This window comes from Scatophagus argus, chromosome 2 (assembly GCF_020382885.2).
Source record: "Scatophagus argus isolate fScaArg1 chromosome 2, fScaArg1.pri, whole genome shotgun sequence".
NCBI lineage: Eukaryota > Metazoa > Chordata > Actinopteri > Scatophagidae > Scatophagus > Scatophagus argus.
In genome coordinates this window covers 6,803,503-6,820,721 of record NC_058494.1, presented here as the reverse complement: position 1 = coordinate 6,820,721, position 17,219 = coordinate 6,803,503, and the positions used below count along the sequence as shown (strand labels likewise).

The 17,219-nt window shown below is 40.8% G+C and overlaps 2 protein-coding genes across 3 annotated transcripts; both read right to left on the bottom strand.

Annotated features, from left to right (window-relative positions):
- Positions 1–2,445: 2,445 nt before the first annotated feature.
- Positions 2,446–12,354, bottom strand: cpz (carboxypeptidase Z). Of its 2 annotated transcripts, none has more exons than XM_046404001.1 (13): positions 12,058–12,354; positions 11,033–11,065; positions 10,417–10,468; positions 9,968–10,290; positions 9,638–9,853; positions 7,586–7,821; positions 6,045–6,206; positions 5,781–5,939; positions 5,524–5,659; positions 5,277–5,416; positions 4,811–4,910; positions 4,222–4,367; positions 2,446–3,330 (listed from the first exon to the last, which is right to left on the bottom strand). In XM_046404001.1, exons 1-13 carry the CDS (start codon positions 12,149–12,151, stop codon positions 3,127–3,129), a joined length of 2,001 nt encoding a protein of 666 aa, XP_046259957.1. In that variant the 5' UTR covers positions 12,152–12,354; the 3' UTR covers positions 2,446–3,126. The 2 variants fall into 2 exon arrangements, with proteins under 2 accessions (XP_046259957.1, XP_046259966.1); XM_046404010.1 differs by having other exon boundaries at positions 7,625–7,821; positions 12,058–12,347.
- A 908-nt stretch (positions 12,355–13,262) lies between these two features.
- On the bottom strand, positions 13,263–15,740 carry gpr78a (G protein-coupled receptor 78a). Its single transcript, XM_046378873.1, has 3 exons — positions 14,667–15,740; positions 14,364–14,477; positions 13,263–13,675 (listed from the first exon to the last, which is right to left on the bottom strand). The coding sequence occupies exons 1-3, from the start codon at positions 15,338–15,340 to the stop codon at positions 13,432–13,434; spliced, it is 1,032 nt and encodes a 343-aa protein (XP_046234829.1). The 5' UTR covers positions 15,341–15,740; the 3' UTR covers positions 13,263–13,431.
- Between the last annotated feature and the right edge of the window lie 1,479 nt (positions 15,741–17,219).

The following is a 17,219-nucleotide window of genomic DNA, read 5'->3' as shown; positions in this document are numbered from 1 at the left end:
TGCTACAACCTAACCGTAATGTAGGCCTTCAAAAGGACATTACCGTATGACTAAGTATGAAATGGTTAACCTTTCAAACTATAACATTTATGGTTTGCGTCCAGCTTTGTAGGATATATTAGGAACATTAGCACCTCCGACATGAGACTGATGAAATGTCTAACAGTTATTTGTGTTGGGTTCAGTTCAGTTCACCGTTACATGGTCTCGTAATGAGGATGCTCCTCCAACTCCTGCAGACTTGCATTAAGCTCACCATCATCATAAAACTGCTGTGAGCATACATGATCAGCCTACAAGGTCGATAACTGCTTTAGCATCCTTGTTAATTGCATGAATTACATAATACAGACTATACTATGCAGACTCCATATACTGCAGCTGATTGTGGTATAGATTACGGATATGAGTTGTGCTCTGGCTTAATACATTTACATACATTAGTTCAAGCACAGGTCAGTGTGCTTTAGAAACAGACAGCAGATGGGCTGCATGCAATCCAGTCCTCAGCAGATATTATTGACAGACTGCTGTGCATCCTCCATTCCAGCTGTGAGGACTGGGTAAGCTGGAAGATGCAGGTGGGACAGATGGATTATGCCAGACAGATCTAAATAAACCACTGCTACAGACTATGGTGGAACCAGGGATTCAGTTTACGCCTCATTATGCTATTTGTAGTCACGGTGCGCATGATCATGTCTTTACTATTTTAGTCTGTATAAAATCTTCTTTTAAAATTCCCTAATGCCTTGTGTGCATGCATTCAGCCTTGAGAAGTCAATGCTGATTGGTTGGTGCAGATAGGTTTATAACAGGATTCAAAACAATGTGACCAGAAGATGCTTCTTTAATCTCTCAAACTATTGCTATTAAAAGAGATTAAAGGCTCAGTTAACTCATAACACCTCTAACAGAAAGCAACCATACAAACAACTATGGTTGTATTTGACCAAGTATTGGGACAGCAGCCTCTGAAGTTATGACACCACATCAATACTGCTGAAGTGAACAGAATTTCATCCACGGTGCTTACAGCTTTTAAAAATTACATCGTTTCATTTGTTACAAACAAAAAAGCTGGACCCTGGACAACACTATCGATTTTTTTTTGTAACACTAAAACAGGATTCTTTTGTTGCATTATTTCTATGAGAATATGTTGGGCTGCAGCTTCAACAGAGAGACATAAGTATGACTATAAATAATGGCTGTGTTCCATTTAGCCGTTTAAGTGACGTAGCCCAGGTATTCTGCCTAAATGGAAGTAAGTCCTCGTTCGTGTTATTAGTTACACCTGTGCTTTTACCACTATGACAAGACAAAATGCATGCGGTGACAAATATGTTGCCTAGTACGTATGCACAGACTGCAAATTAATGAACGTATTCACACATGAATTACACACGTTTGTAAGAAGCTCACCCTCCGTAACATTTAAAAAACGTCAGACAGGTAGACCCGTTTATCGTGTGGGGGTTGGGTACTAACATGTCTCGAAACGATCTCCTCTCCTACCTATGTGGTCTGCAGGAGTCCTGCTTGTTTTCATGCTAGCCAGGCAGAATATTCATGGCCTGTTTCATTCAGTGAGTGACAGCTGATTACATTAAATGGTTCGAGAGCAAAGACACCACTGCATAAAATGATAAAATATGTCTATTAAATTAGCCTACCTTGAGGTTGAATACTGAAGGAAAGGTGTGTTTCAGTTGTAGCGTTCTTGTCAAACACAAACTTAGCGTGATGCGTTGGACTTATCTCACACAAAAAACAAATTCAGTAACTTTGCGTATTGTCATCTTGTCCCGAGTGAAACGTCTTATCGTAACGCTCATTTTATGTCAAACTTTTGACTGCAGAGCCTATTAGAAAACCAAATCAAAGAAACTGCCGACAATAACAGCAAAACAAAACGTACCTGTATACCCTGAAGGCGCAAGGATACAGCACGCACCTAAGCAGTAGCCCTGTATGTAATAAAAAATAAAACGTGTTCTTCCGCAACATAACTTAAAATATGTTACAGTAAAATGAGATTAGCAGATGCAGCTTCACCCTGAAAGAAAACTGTACTACATGATGACCTCTGAGAACCACTTCAACTTCTCATTCAAAACTTAAATTCTGCACAAACTGCGAGTTTAAATTACTTTTCACTGTTGTTATGCGCCACAAAAGATTCAATGTCATCATGAAGAGACACACGAATGAATTAAGAGTTCTAACTCCGGTCACGATCTATTACTAATCAGTTTGACTTTACATATCAGTGACTTTAATAAAGTTGTGTAGTCTGTCATTACATGATCTCTGCCCCCCCCTGGTGGTCAAATGCTACAACAGTCTCTCGAGACAAGGTAAGTAGGCCTCAGGCTTATTTCAAACTCTAAAATATGTAACGTAATGATTCCTAAATTTAAAAGTGAAAAAGATGTGCCACAGTATTATTTAGTATATATTTTCATGCTTGTGAAATACAAACAAAGCAATAATTTCTGCTGTTCACAGTTGGCACAGTATTGCTGCTAATCCAACTTTAAATGCAGTGCTCAATGTGATGTATGCATATGAGATGCTGTTACATGTCCTGGAACTTTTGATTGTAGTACTTAAGCCTTGTATAATGCACACAATGTGGCTAAGACATAAAGAGAAATCACCTGTGCAATATAAAAAAAAAAAGAAAAAGAAATCAGCAAGAAATTTGTACTCAACTCTTTCTTAAAAAAATATGCACAAACACAAATACATTTTTTGTCGCAGATGTCACGTGTGGAATTGCAATCTGTAATCAGAGTATTCAAATGAGTGCTCACCATTGTTTTAGACAGTGAAAGTATTTAGAAGTTGAACAACTGAGGCATCCATTACTGTTTCCTAATTCTCAGTGGTTCAGTTTTACGTAAAACAAGTTAAATGCAGCTGCAAAGCATTATTGGTCAAAATTCTTGGTTGCCTGGTAGAAAAGAAAAAAACGTATTCATATCCTTCCAGGAAGCACTGAAATCTATTTAGGAATGCTGCTGATTTCAGGGTCACAGCTTCTGTTATGTAGATGTCTCTGACAATACGTCCATCACCAGTCTCCCAGTGGTATGGAATATTTATTGTCCTGTAATGCTTCTAGACATTTCGCAGTAGCCAGTGTGGAGGTGTGATGCCAGACTGGGAGAAGTAGGTCCACCACCATGGTTTCTCCTGCCGTTCTAGCCCTCCTTCACCTATGTCTGGCTCACTGTAGCGCTCGAACTGATTGTAGGGGTCGAATCGATCCCATGTGTCCACTGTGGGGAAGAGATGGTCATCGATATCGGGCTCCACAGGAACCTGGATGCAAGACAAGGGAAAAGGGAAGATGAAGAGAAGAGATAATAAATTACCATCCCTAAAAGAAATTCTGTATTTGCACAATCTGCCTTTTCAATTAAGGCCATTAAGCAATGGAAAAAGTTCCTTACGGAAACTGCTGGAGCAGCAAGTGCTGAGTGATAATGATTATGTATATGTATTGCATAGTGTAAAAATCTAAGATTGAATTTAGTATTTGTTGTATTTTGAACTTGTTTATATTAATTGCATTATACTGTGCCAATAAAAAGTCCACCTCCTTGGATGTTTTCCTCTTTTATTGGACCTCTGCCGAATCAGGTCATTCACTTTAGGGAGACATAACGTCAAGATTTTTGCTTTTGTAAATTCTTGTCAAAAAAAGACAAATTATATTGAATATTTTTTACACACACTAAAAGTCTATTTACCAAGGAAATGTAGGTGAAACTAAGCTAATAACTAAGTCTGTATCAGTCAACAATGTATCTCTTCTCCTTATTTAATTTTTTTTGTACAGTACATAAAAAAACTTTCAAACTTTATTTTGTCAGTATATTTTTTACATACACCAAAATCCTTTCTCTGCATTTAACCCATCAAGTGCCCTGCTCAAGGGCACATCGGCCACCTAATAGAGGGGGGGGGGGGGGATCATTGATCACTCCACCACACCCAAATTTTTCCTGCCAGTTTGGGGTGGAATCAAACCGACGGCCCTCCAGTCACAAGCCGCTTCTCAAACCTCTAGGCCACGGCTGCCCCCTGGTCCCTGATGCATAAAAGTATACACTGAGCTAAAACTAAAGCATGCATCAGTAGAAGGTGAGATTTGAAAGGGACTGTTGAATGGCATTAGTTGAACAGGATAATGAAGACAAAGCTCCAAACCTTCTCCAGGACAAAGTCGACACGTCCAGCCTTGTTCATGTTGTGAGGCAGGTAAACCCTCTTACTGACCCTGGAGAAACCTTTGGCTGTGGCTGTCAGGATGTGAGTTCCAGGGTTTAGCAGGCGCCAGTAGTCTCCATCTTCAGCTGGAGGGGTGAGGGAAGAAAGGGAAGAGCAGGAAGAGAACAGTTTAATACAGTCAACACATTGGAGAGCGGGAAACCAAATGAAAGATGCTCCTAAAAACACCTGTACACCTCAGGCTGATGGAAACAATGGTAGTATTTAATCATAAAACAATGTATTGGACATAATAAAATTTTGTTCTGATGGTGGTGCTGAAAGAAAAGTTAAGAGCTCACCAAAGTGATTACAATTATACCTGCGGATGACATGAACCTGTATGCCAAACGGCAATCCAACTAATAGTTGTACACATTTCACTCAAAACCACAAATATTAAACCTGTGGTGCAATGAGTGGGACCACCACAGTCATTAGAAATTATCATCTGGGGACAAAGTTTCATGGTGATCAACCAAATAGTTGTTGGGATAATCAGGACCAATGTAGGCAGGCTTGCGTTTACCTGTGGTGACATCTTTCCGAATTCCCCTGACGGAGATAGTTGCACCTTTTATCCCATTTCCATCAACATCCTTAACTACTCCCTTTATCCCTCGGTGGACCTGTTTGGAGACAGTGAGCACAAAAGAAAGCCATATAATTTCCTTGTCTGTCTAGTATTTTTGTTCTAGGTCAAGTGCTTATGTTACCTACATTCATCTTCCGTATAGTTCCTCTGCCTATAGGCACATGTTATTAAAACCGTTTTAATTATTTCTTGTTTCTCAAACCTGCTACTTGTTCAAGTGTTCACTTTTTCCAGCAAAGCTTACTTGACAAATGGCTACCATTTTACACTTTCATCTTCAAATATGTATCTTTACTCTATCAGTTGAGATAAATAATACACTATAAAAATATGTACTTTGAACAAACATGTGGCAACTGTCCATTTCTTTTTCACATTTGGGAGTTTTTCAAATACTTACAGACTCCATAAAACTGAGCAGAGCTTCCTTATTCCTCTTCCATTCAGGATAAAGCTCGCCTTCTGATGGGAACTTGTCACAGCCGAGCTCCACAGTAATCTCCAGACAATTAGTGTGCAAGTAGTTGAAGTCTGACATACCTGCAATGAAGAGATGTACACAGTGAGTCCCTCACAACCAATATGAGTGGTAGAAAATGTTATGTGTTAATAGTTCTCTCTGTAGTTTGAAAAGTGTTTTATCTCACCTCCAGCAAAACTGTACCACAGTGCACCATTGATGATTCCCCTAGTTCTGTAGAAGGAGGCTCCACACCTCTCTGTGTCATTGTTTGACATGGTGGCATGTGCATCTGCATAAGTCCGAGCCAACTGTTTGAAAGCCTGAGGAGGGGAGGGGAGGGAATATGACAAACGAAATACAATCTTACACCAAGCATTTTGACAGAATGCAACAATATGAATATGTCATCAATCAATTCAGATTTCCAACCTCACTCCTTACCTGCTCATCTGGAGTGGGTGAGAACATCCTCTCCTCATGAATGTCTCTCGAGAAGTCAAAGGGGTAGGAGATCACCAGCTCCCCGCCATGGAGACTGGCAGACTGAACAAAGGGCAGTGACCTGATCCACTTCATCACTGCATAGGTCTCTGGTGCCACCTAGAGCCCAGTAATAGAGTTGGATCTTGTAGGGTTCAGGCTGAAATATTCCATCTAAAAAGTTAAAGTCTCCAGAAATCTGATTAATAAAAACTATCCCCTTACCTTCCCAAACCAGTAGGCATCAGGGATTGGGATGTGGTCAATGCGGAAGTGCCTGCTGCGGCGGCTTCGGTAGAAAATGGAAGTGAGGTCCGGAAAATTGCGATTTAGGTCGATATTCTGGGCATTGGTCCGTCCATTGGTCCAGCCATTCAACAAGTGACCCTGAAACATTCAGGTTCAACAAGCTAGGAGTATTAATAATTGTTAGACAGTGTGACAGCATTTAGACTAATAACAATGATGATGATAAAGGTGATGACGTGAAGACATTAGACAGAGTAGTGATTATGTGAAGAGCAAATTATATGAATTATTAGTCATAAGTACAAGAAGGAGCATGTTAGGCTATCTGTTATTCAGTTGTTAACATGTAGACAAGACCATATATCCGTCATGAGAACAAGTAGCAGATGGAACTACAAGAAGAAACCATTGTTCATTAATATTAGAGGGGAACAGGAAATGCATTTAATCTGTCATCTGTCCATCCAAACAATCAAAATGCATTTTTGGACTATGCAAACTGTTTCATATCATTGCATATTATAAACATATACTGTATATGTTGCCATATACAGTACAAATTTGTGAACGATATGAGGGTTCAATTTGCTCTTTGATGCATTAAGTGTGACTGAACTTCTTCAATACATGCAATATGCATAATATACATATAAAGTTCAAAGCAGTTTAATTTTCATAATATTTTTTGGGACTAAATTAGTAAAAGGTACAATATATATGCTTCAACCATGTAGTGAATCAGTAAGACCAGTGCCATCAGGCACTCTGTCAGACTAAAGCCTGTGCATATAAAATGTGTTTCTTGCAGCATTTTTTACATGGTATGACAAATACATGAGCAATGATGATCCTTATAGTGGGCATCACAGTGTGAACTGCACGACACACACACGATCAATGAACAGCATGCAGGATATGCATGCAGTGCTTGTTAGTCTTGATACAGCCTGGGACATTAGTCAATAAACACACAACTTTCCTCAGACATGTGCAATTGCTAAACAAGCTAGTGATGATTAGTGTTAAAGTTTCTGGTTAGTAGAAAATAAGGTAGAAGGTGAAGGCTTGAGCACGTTTAACTTCGTCCATCCAATTTAGCAGCTGAATCTGGACTGAGACAAAACACAAGTCAGATGTACCAGCAGATTCCCACAATTACTGAATTGGGCTGCCACAGCTTGTCTGGTTGAGTAAATTATTTTGTGTATACAATACCACGGTTAAGAGTAGGCACACTTTGTTCTTCAGCAAAAGTAAAATATGCTCTTTTTCTAGACATTTTAAAAGTGACAGAATCTATATTCACAAAATGCACAGCTTCAGTATTGTCATAATGCTTTATAGTGTCCCATTTATAACAATCAATCAACATCGTAAAACCCTGGGCCTAGTAATGCCCAAACTCCTTCAACACAGCACCTCATGCCTCCACCTCCAGACCTTTGACTGAAACTCTGTACAGTGAGACTGAGAACGGATAATGGCGGTTTGTCTTTTTCTCTGTTAACAATATTTACTTCCTGGTTGCTGAGCTCCGGATCATTGCTATCCTCTACCTCTGAGGCGGCAAGCTCATAGCCATCTGGATTCATGGAGGCCAGAATATGAATGCGGGTGGTGTTGATGAGGGTCTGAATTCGCTGGTTCCCCAGAACGTACTCTGAGCACAGGTACTGGGTGAGATAGATGAGCAACTGACGGCCCAGTACCTCATTACCATGCATGTTGCCGATCAGCTTGATCTCTGGCTCCACTATGGTTTAGACAGAAACATGGTTAATCCTGCATTAATGGATTTTTTGGATAATTTTTGGGACAGTGGAACAAGCAGTAACTACAATATTCTCCCTTTAAAAAACTGTAACATGCTAAGAAAAAAACAAAAACAAAACTGTAGCAAACATGCTCTTTGCACTTCCAGCAGACACATACCAACATTAGCATTTTTTGGAGTAGTGCTTGTGTCTACCTGACTATATATATATATATATATATGTTCAATATTCACACTCCATTTTGGTCTCCATCCACCCCCAAGCATCTAAATGCTTCACTATGTTCACCAGCTAATTCACCTGCAACTTGGTTTATCAGAGCTTTTCAATTTAAAATAGCTTCTTGCTGCAGCTGTAAACCAGGGCAATCAGAGCAGTAAGACAGAACCTAAACAGGCCTGTAAGTTCAGAACAATGAGCTGAATGACACTAAAATACTCCGCTGTACCTTCATAGTCAGGTCACTGTGAATAACCTGAAGGGTCATCTCTACGAGTGCAACGCAAAGTTATTCGATTCTTTGTTAATAAAAAATACTGAAAGTGCAGCTTTAATGCAAGGGTTGCGTATGTATGTTAGAAGTATTTTTGTTATATTTGTAGGAAATAAAGATATAATATGTAGCATTTCCCCATTAAAGTGTCTAAAAAGACTTTGTGATATATACTGAGTAGGGTACTTAAATTATCCCAAATGATTCCAAGAATGTTCAAACACAGAGAAATCTGTAATTTTATTCAAGATAATGGTGGGTTTTATTTGGTGCCCTGTCACTTCTTCCTCTAGGTATTCAAAGTGAGGAAGGAAGTATTACAGCAGACCTGTATTTAGGTAAGCTGCTCCAATTATTTCATCCAGTCCAAATGAAATGATTGGAAAGTCTACCCACCTGTCTACTTAGGTACCTGCCTACCCATGTGCACACTCCTCTCATTGTGCATGACCAAGGTGTTTGACTAAATAGATATTTTTCTGAAGCTATTAGTGAACAAGACACACAAAAGAAATGCAGTCAAAATGTCAAAATATGAACATCTAGAACTTACAAAAAAAAGGCTTCACATTTTCCCACAAGACCACTGTCAAACACAAAAAACTTGTTTGTCTACATGTGCAAAACCAACCTAAATTAAAATCAGCGAATGAAAGAAAATAAAACGACCAGGAAACCGAATCCAGGACACAAATGTTTAAGTACTGGCAATGAACACAAGCACAATATAGTTATTGAAATAAGAGATAATCCAGAGGCAGGAAAAAGTACACATCTCCAGTCAAAGCAGAAAAAGTTAAAGCTGTTCTTATTGCATTATGAGTAATGTCAACAGTGTCACCACCAGTGACGAATCCACAGAGAATTATGACCTGTCTGTGGCCTCTCTCAGCTCTACTGAGATTTTTGGTGTCTTTTGGCCCATTGTTTTGGCTTCACTTTGCCCGCAACTTGACTGTTTTAGCTCACTCTCTGGATAAAGCCACCGTACAACAACAGCCAAACATCAAAGGTAGCTTAAGATATCAGAAAGAGCTCAAAAGAGCATAAGTATTAGACTTTCCAGGTGTCCATATACAGGCATAACTCCAAATGAATGCTTATGTTGTTCATTATCTGCTGGAGGTGTAAATAAACAGCTGCTATCTACTGTAGTTCACCATATTGAAATGATTTTGAAATGATATTATGTTAGTGTTGTGTTTACAGCTTGTTTCCATTGCACCCAAGTGGCAAAAAATCCCATACACATATCAACAAAATATTATTCCGCTGAATTTACACTGCTTCTCGTTACTCACATAGCTCGTGCTGTCCTGGGTTGTCAGTGAACTCGATAACCAGTAGATCCTTGCCCTCTGTGCTGCGTCCGATGCTGTAGACATGAGAGATATGGGAGCACTTGGCTGCTGTTCTCTTCAGTAAATTGTACATCTGGGCGTTGGAGGTATAGGTGAACTGGATGATGGTGCTGGGTTCTTCGGGAGCGAGGCTGGACATTGCTACCTCCTGTCTGGCTATAGGAGGTAATACCAAAATTTAAGGAGTTAGAGAAGGATTTTTAGGTTGCTTTCACAGAGCACTAGATTTGCATCTGTCTGAACAGTACAACACAAAAGTATGACCTATACCTCTCAGCCCCACCAGCGGGTCAAAGCAGCCCTCTTGTTCGCTGGCAAAAAAGCGGTCACAATCTAGGAAGTAGGGCCAGGCCATTTCAATGGCCTCAAAGGCATGGGCGCAATTCTTCCTCAGTTCATCGCACGTGCTGCGGCAGGGTTTGATCATCTTGTCATTCTGGCAGGGTGAGGCGAGTACAGAGCAGCCCACAAGACGTATCTCTGGGGAGCACTCCCCATTGAGCAGGCCATGTATGACACTCAGGAGGAGGTACTCTGGTCCTGACTCTGCCTCCAAACGACTCCGGTGGCCAAGGATGTTGGGGAATATGGTTCTAGAGCATAAGCATTTGAACAGAAGTTGTTTAACTTATCAACTGCAATCTCCTGTGAAGAACTTAGAAAGGACACTGAAAACAAAACAATAACAGCATTGACTAGTACCAACCTCTACGACCCACCTTGAGTATTCCATATCATTACAGTAGCCCAGGTTCAGCTCTGTGCAGGTAGCTTGGAAGAGAGAACAGACAAAGAAAGCTGGTAACTTAAGCACTGAAATGTGATGTGCTACGTGATGCATAGTTTGGTAAGCAAAATAAAGCTTTTCTTTGACGGTTGTGAGTTTTCTGCTGGAGCTAGAACAGTTTTTGTTTTTTATTGCTTACACTGAGAAATCTGTAGCCTGAGAAGTCACAAAACATTTACCTACTAAAAAGAACACGGAACCTGGCTGGTGTAGCACCTGGTGTGAGAAATGGACTGTAGGATTTTTGAAGCTCTATAAATTCTCTCCTGCAAATTTGAATCCTGTCTGAGACTGGTTATCTGGAAAAGAGTCCTGTTGTATCTTGCAGTGAGACTTGGTATTTGTTTGTTTTTTAAAGTCTTGCAGGTCAGGTCATGGCTTGAAAAGTCATATAATGGCACATAATCCACTTTCTATTTAATTTTACACTCCATACTCCAATCACTTTCTGTACCTGGGAAGTAAGATTTGATCTTTGAAAATACATCAATGATATGATGTAATGTAAGGCACTGGATTGCACAATGAAAAATGAATCAGACACTTATGTTTTTCTTCAAACACATTGTTGCTGCATCTTCCTGTGGGAGAACAATTTCAATTTCAATTTATTTATATAGCACCTTATACAATCATAATTGTCTCTAGATGCTTTTCAGAGACCCTGAGCCTGAACCCCCGAGCAAGCAGACAGTGGCAAGGAAAAACTCCCTTTTAACAGGAAGAAACCTTGAGCAGGACCCGACTTACAAGGGAGAACTATCCTGCTGATAGTCGGTCAGGTGAAGGGGAGGGAAGAAGAGGTAGACAGGACAGATAGGATGAGAGAGAGAGAGAGAGAGAGAGAAACATACATGCAGTAAACATCAGAAATTACAAGGACAGGCATGACAGGTTGTTATAATTGGAATTCTGAAGAATATATATTGTATGTATTTGTTTTTTAGCTGATATGTTGTTTAAGTTAGTTATAATAGCACTACATAGAAGAACAACATAGGCAGATGTTGAACACAAGCCGGGCAACAAACACAAGCAAGCAGGAAAATATTAGTGCGTCATAAATTAAACGCTAGGAGGCGACATCTTCAAAGGAAGAGACAAACCATAATAGAGACTCTGCGTTATTACTGTTTATGACAGGGCTGATGTGGTTCAGCAAAAACAGCAGGTGACAACGTGTCTGCACTCTGAGGTCATGCTGAAATTTCCATGAGAAGGACAATTTGTAGGCCTATTACAGAATTCAACTTTAATTAAGCTGTCAGGGAGACTTGAGAACATACATTAAGAAATAAGAAAAAATGTATAATTGATTATTTTAAAGAGCACCCTTCAAATTTGAGTTTCTTCTCCATTAAAATTTAAGTTATGATGCGTGTTGGGCGATCTGCTCCTCAGCTCTATCAGCTGGTTTTTTATTGATCACAAGCGTCCGAACAATCCATTTTGTAAAATCGTCCATATTGCTCCGGTTTCCTATACATCCCGCGCAAGCCAGCACGCATCGTGGTTTTGTTTTCGGACAGTACGCGTATTTCTAAACATTTGTTTAAAGTTGAGGAGACCTTACCTAAAACCTCGTCGTCGGGCTGACAAGTCTGCTGCGGGGCGCACCAACAACTTTTCGTCAAGGAAAGAAACAGCAAACAAAGTCCTAAATGCATGTTGGAATGCAGCAAGCTGCTTGACAACGACCGGTGTGTGATGTGGCAGTGTGTGTTTGAAGTTGCAACTTTTCCGTTCTCTAGGCTGGATGATAATTACCACCCACAGCACGGAAACCTCCTTCCTTTGTCTGCACGGAGCATCCCTGACCCAAAAAAAGTACGGCGCGCCAGGATTATGGTCCTCTGCTGTGCGTTACGAGAGAGCGCCGATCATATTTCACTGCACAGGACTGTGTGTGTGTGTGTGTGAGTGTGTGTGTGTGTGTGTATGGGAACATGAGGAAGAAACGTGGCTTGTGGGGGTGGGAGTGAGGGAAGTTCATGCCTGTTTTGTTAGGGCCGCTGAGCCTGTTCACCAGAATGTACTTCTGTACCATTATAAAATGAAACCTCGTCAACCTTGATGTCCTCGCCGTTTTATTAGTGTGATTATAATCTATAATTAGAATAGGATTGGAATTTATCATGTGTTAACAGCAGTGGTTCCCAACATAAGGGTCAGGACCCTCCGGAGGTCCCAGGATGAATATGAGGGGTCACCAGGGATTAAAGGATCAGAATAAAGAACCTAAATTGTCTTGTGACTTCTTCAGGCATCATTCAAATGAGATAAATCTTAAAAGTAAAAAATTGCTCTGATCAAACTGATCACAGGTGGGGAATTACTGCTACAATGTGACCATGTTGACTTACAGTATAACATGTTACCAGAATGTAAAGACTGACACACATGCTCATAGTGTTTGTGACAGTTTATTCTTTAATCTGTGTTTTTGCTGTGATGCAACATCTTCACACATTCTCACTCTTATTTTTACACTCTTTGTGTTCATTATGACACTCATCAGCACAAACTTTAATGCTAGCTTCAAAGCAGAATGAATATGTTTTTCACTGAAACTTGAAGACCACTTCCTAACAAATTCAAGGTTACTTCAATCATACATTTACACTGATGATGGGAATAAACATAGTGTTGTGTGTTTCATGTGGTGTATCCTTGGCAATGCCTCAGCAGGCCAACTGACGAGCCCTGTGGAAGCAGCAGTCTGTAGAGTCTGAAAAGGCCTTTGGCACACATCAGAGGCTAATATGCTCTTTCTGTCCTTTACAATCCTCCCAGTGAACAACTCTGTGGCTTAAGGAGTACTGTGGCCTTCCCCTGTGCTAAAGACAGAAACACTGACTCTCTTCCTTCTGTGGAGCTGCCCCTGACCTCTGACATTTCTTCAGAAGGGATGCAGATGTCAAATCATTTCAATATCTGCACATCAAGCTCAGGTAATTCTGGCAACACAGTTGTCGTCTGTGGTGTCCAGCGTGCTGCTTGTGCTGTGAACTGACAGCGAGTAGCGATCCTGTCTCAGAACCCGGCTGATGATACTAACCAGGACCTTCCTGTACTGCTGGCGCAGCAGACAGTAGACAAAGGGGTCGGTGGAGGTCTTGGCATAGGACAGACATTTGGCAGCGATGCCCCAGTACCGGGGGATGTGCGCAGAGGGGAACAACTCCACCAACCTGAGGAGGAATGCAAGCACAAGATGTCAGTTCAGTTGGCCCTGATATAATGAATGTGGAAGCCCATTTGTCTTTGCTAAAAAGCTCAGAATTATGGGTTGTCTAACAATTATTAGAGTTATTGTCTTATAATTAAGTGATACACAGCCAGTTATATGAATATTATGCTATGGTTATTAGCAAATTTCATTAGATATATTTTAATTTAAATGAATCTTCTACATTTTAGCTGATTGCTTTGCAAATGTAATTGTGACAAGCTAACAAATACGAGGATATGAACAACTGCAAAATATAATGCCATTCATTGCACTAAATGCTTCCACAGACATATGATGCTGAAATGTGGTAATTAGTTTCACTTGTTCATTTTGTGAGATAACAATAAACTTGTAGTAAAATTTCAGGACTCTTAAATTTTAATGATATAGACGTTCAAGAAGTCTGATCTCCCTGCATCGGATGTCATATCACAGCAAAACTGTCAGATGCACAAAATGGATGCAATCAATATAAAGCCATTATTGTATCATAGACACATCAGACACACAGGAAATGTTACTTTGCTTGATTTACTCTGGGGGCATTATTGTAAAAGCATCCATACAGACAGCTCATATGGGAAGATAACCAACTGGCATAAAAGCCTGTGATAGAAGAGACAGCAGGCTACAGAGCAGGGTGTTACCTTGTTATCACATAAGGTGAAAAGCAGAGGATGAAGGAGCCAATGAAGATGCAGATTTTTTTAGTGGCTCGCTGCCTCCTCTTCTTCTGTTCAGCTAGACACCTCTCCCTCACACTGACAGACACAGAGATTAATTCATATCCGAGACAACAGCTAATACATTAACAATCTAAATAATTAACAGTACAAACAGGTTTTGGCCAGTATTCTAACATAAACCAAGAATGAAACAGACGAAAGTGCAGGTAAAAAACTCAAGAAAACGTCTCAGAGCTTCAAAGTTTTATCTCCAGTTTACTTTACCTGGGGTGAATGTCGACCAACAGAAGCAGAGTCTGCACTGTGATGACATCTATCCTCTTGCAGTGGGATCTGGCCACTCTCAAAACCTTCAGGTAGGCAAAGCACAGCACGACGAGACAGAGCGCAAAACTGCTGCAGTGGAACAGCGCCGTGAAAGTCGCATAGGCGGCCAGCTGCGACCTCTCCTCCGCGTCCAGGTGAACGGTACACGAGGCGTACGTGTGGCTGTAACCTCCCCAGTCCATCAGCATCTGGGTCAGAGAGAAGGTGAGAGACTGCAGCCAGGAGTATGCCACGATCAGAAAAGCGTCCCGGTAGCGCATCTTGCTGGAGTAACTGAGGGGAAACACCACCGCTACCCACCTGTCCATGCTCAGCGCGGCCATGCTCAACATTGCATTAGTGGTGAGAAAAGTCTCGGCAAAACTGACAGCTTGGCAGCACAAGTCCCCGAAGGGCTTCGCGCTTTTGGCCACTCCGAGAAACGTGGCGGGCATGTTGATGACAGTGAGGAGGATGTTGGAGAAGGAGAGGTTTAGGATGAAGATGCCTGGCACATGGGATCTTAACTCGGCGCTCTGGGTGAAACATAGCAGCACTGACAAGTTTGTCAACAGCGAGACAACAGCTATCACCACAATTGACATTTCCAGCAGGAACTCCGGTATGCTCATCTCTCGAGGCTCGGCGTTAGCGGCTGTGAGGAGGACGCTGTGGAGAGTACGCCATGCTCTCTGCTCGTGGCCACCACCAGCTGTGACTCATGGTCATTTTTCCGGCTCACATGCCAGAAACGCGCTTATGAACAAGAGACACGCGGAGAGAGCTGTCCAGTGCTGAAATACCCAAACAAGCCTTCCTGTCAGTGGCAGTCAGTGGCATGAGCTGCTATTCAAACACATTACATGTTATTTAAGCTGTCTGTCCAGTGATTAAATGAGTGTTTGATGTTCTTTTCATTCCTCCAGTAATTATCCCCTCCAGTCCAAAGTGAAAAGCTGTGGAAATGATGAATTCAGGTTGCCAAGTGCTCTGTGTTTACTCGCGATCATGCGCACTATCCAGCGCCTCCTCTCTCGCTGGCGATGCCGTGCGCCCTGCACGTGCAGGGGGTGGCTGGCTCATGTGACGCTTGAACAATATTCATGCAAGCAGGAGTTAATATCAAAGATGGATGGTATGGTGTTTGCACACATTACACACCCTACAATAAATAAATAAATACTGTTATTGTGTTTTGCATAAAAGCCCTCAGTGATGCCTGTGGAATATGTCCGAGTGAGGCACTGCTTAAAATTTGCTTAGAATTTGGAAAGCATTATGTAGGTGTGTGTGTGCCTGTTCGTGTGTGAGGCAGCAAGAGCCACTCATTGTATACTCTCTCTGACATATTGTATATAGATAATTCTATACACCTATGTATCTATCTATCCATCTATAGATGGATAGATAGATAAACATATATAGAGAAAAAAATAGATATACAATCCTGTATTGCAGAATGGCTAATAAATGAACCTTGAAGCTTAATTTTCTTTAAACACCTTCTAGTAGATCAATCTGAGCACATAGCCACGGTTAAACTGTGACCACAGTGACAAATTTAGTTGTAATAACCCCCCCCCCCACACACACACACACACACACACACGCCGCTGCAAAATATCAGTTGGCGCACACATACACACACAGAGAGAATCACTAATCTCCATAGCAACACCAAATCTCTGGTGGCTTCATAACTCTTTGAACTTCATCTTCTTCAGTGCTGATTTGTGATGATCTCCCCTCACATGCCTGTAAGAAAGCGTTTGCCACAGCATGTTCATCTAAATACAGTTCTTGAAAATATCATACAAGGTATTACAAGGCATATTCTACATTACAGATGCAGAGTGAAGAAAGGAAAGAAAAAAGGAAGTATGAGAGGAAGGGTGGAACCCAAGGCTGAAATGGGAGGAAGGACATGTGCAAGATGGATGGGTAGAAAAATGCATGGCGCCACATTTGCCTTCTAAACTATGTTAATGGGCTTTAACAACAATAATAGTAATTTCACACTCCTCCACTTTAATAAGCTGGTGAAAATGATTTTCAACACATTTTCTGTGTGTCTTTGTGCATCTTCTGTCTTGAAGGCTCAAGATGCCTAAAAACAAACAAAGCAATACATCATTTTTTAATGTGTGAATTTACAGTGAGATCAGTCAGCAACACAGATGTCAAAAAGACAATTATTTAGCTTGATCAATGAGCAAATTGTTTTTCATTTATTGTTTGCTGTGACACATGTTCATGTTTCCAAGCTGTGATTGAGCAGCTGGTTGTTTTATATATTGGCAAGGAAAACGCTCCCCTGCACCTTATTATGAAAAGTAATGACAGGATAGCATTTGGTGTTGGCAACAATGAAATGCAGTATACCTCTTTCATTCCCTGTTTGTTGTATTCCCTGATGAGTGGTAAATTTATGAAAAACAATTCATTCAGTTACATTATGATTAAGGTTTGGTTGGGTTCAGGCATAAAATGATTTAGTTAGGTTTAGGTAAA

What these genes read in the sequence shown, in the direction of transcription:
- cpz (XM_046404001.1), bottom strand. Translation starts at nt 12,151, where the DNA reads ATGCATTTAGGACTTTGTTTGCTGTTTCTTTCCTTGACGAAAAGTTGT. An exon ending in GTGGTACAGTTTTGCTGGAG is followed by an intron (nt 5,417 to 5,523) that starts GTGAGATAAAAC and finishes TCTTCATTGCAG; the next exon opens with GTATGTCAGACTTCAACTAC. An exon ending in TCGGAAAGATGTCACCACAG is followed by an intron (nt 4,368 to 4,810) that starts GTAAACGCAAGC and finishes TCACCCCTCCAG; the next exon opens with CTGAAGATGGAGACTACTGG.
- gpr78a (XM_046378873.1), bottom strand. Translation starts at nt 15,340, where the DNA reads ATGAGCATACCGGAGTTCCTGCTGGAAATGTCAATTGTGGTGATAGCT. An exon ending in TTGGTCGACATTCACCCCAG is followed by an intron (nt 14,478 to 14,666) that starts GTAAAGTAAACT and finishes TGTGTCTGTCAG; the next exon opens with TGTGAGGGAGAGGTGTCTAG. An exon ending in TCACCTTATGTGATAACAAG is followed by an intron (nt 13,676 to 14,363) that starts GTAACACCCTGC and finishes ATTCCTCCTCAG; the next exon opens with GTTGGTGGAGTTGTTCCCCT.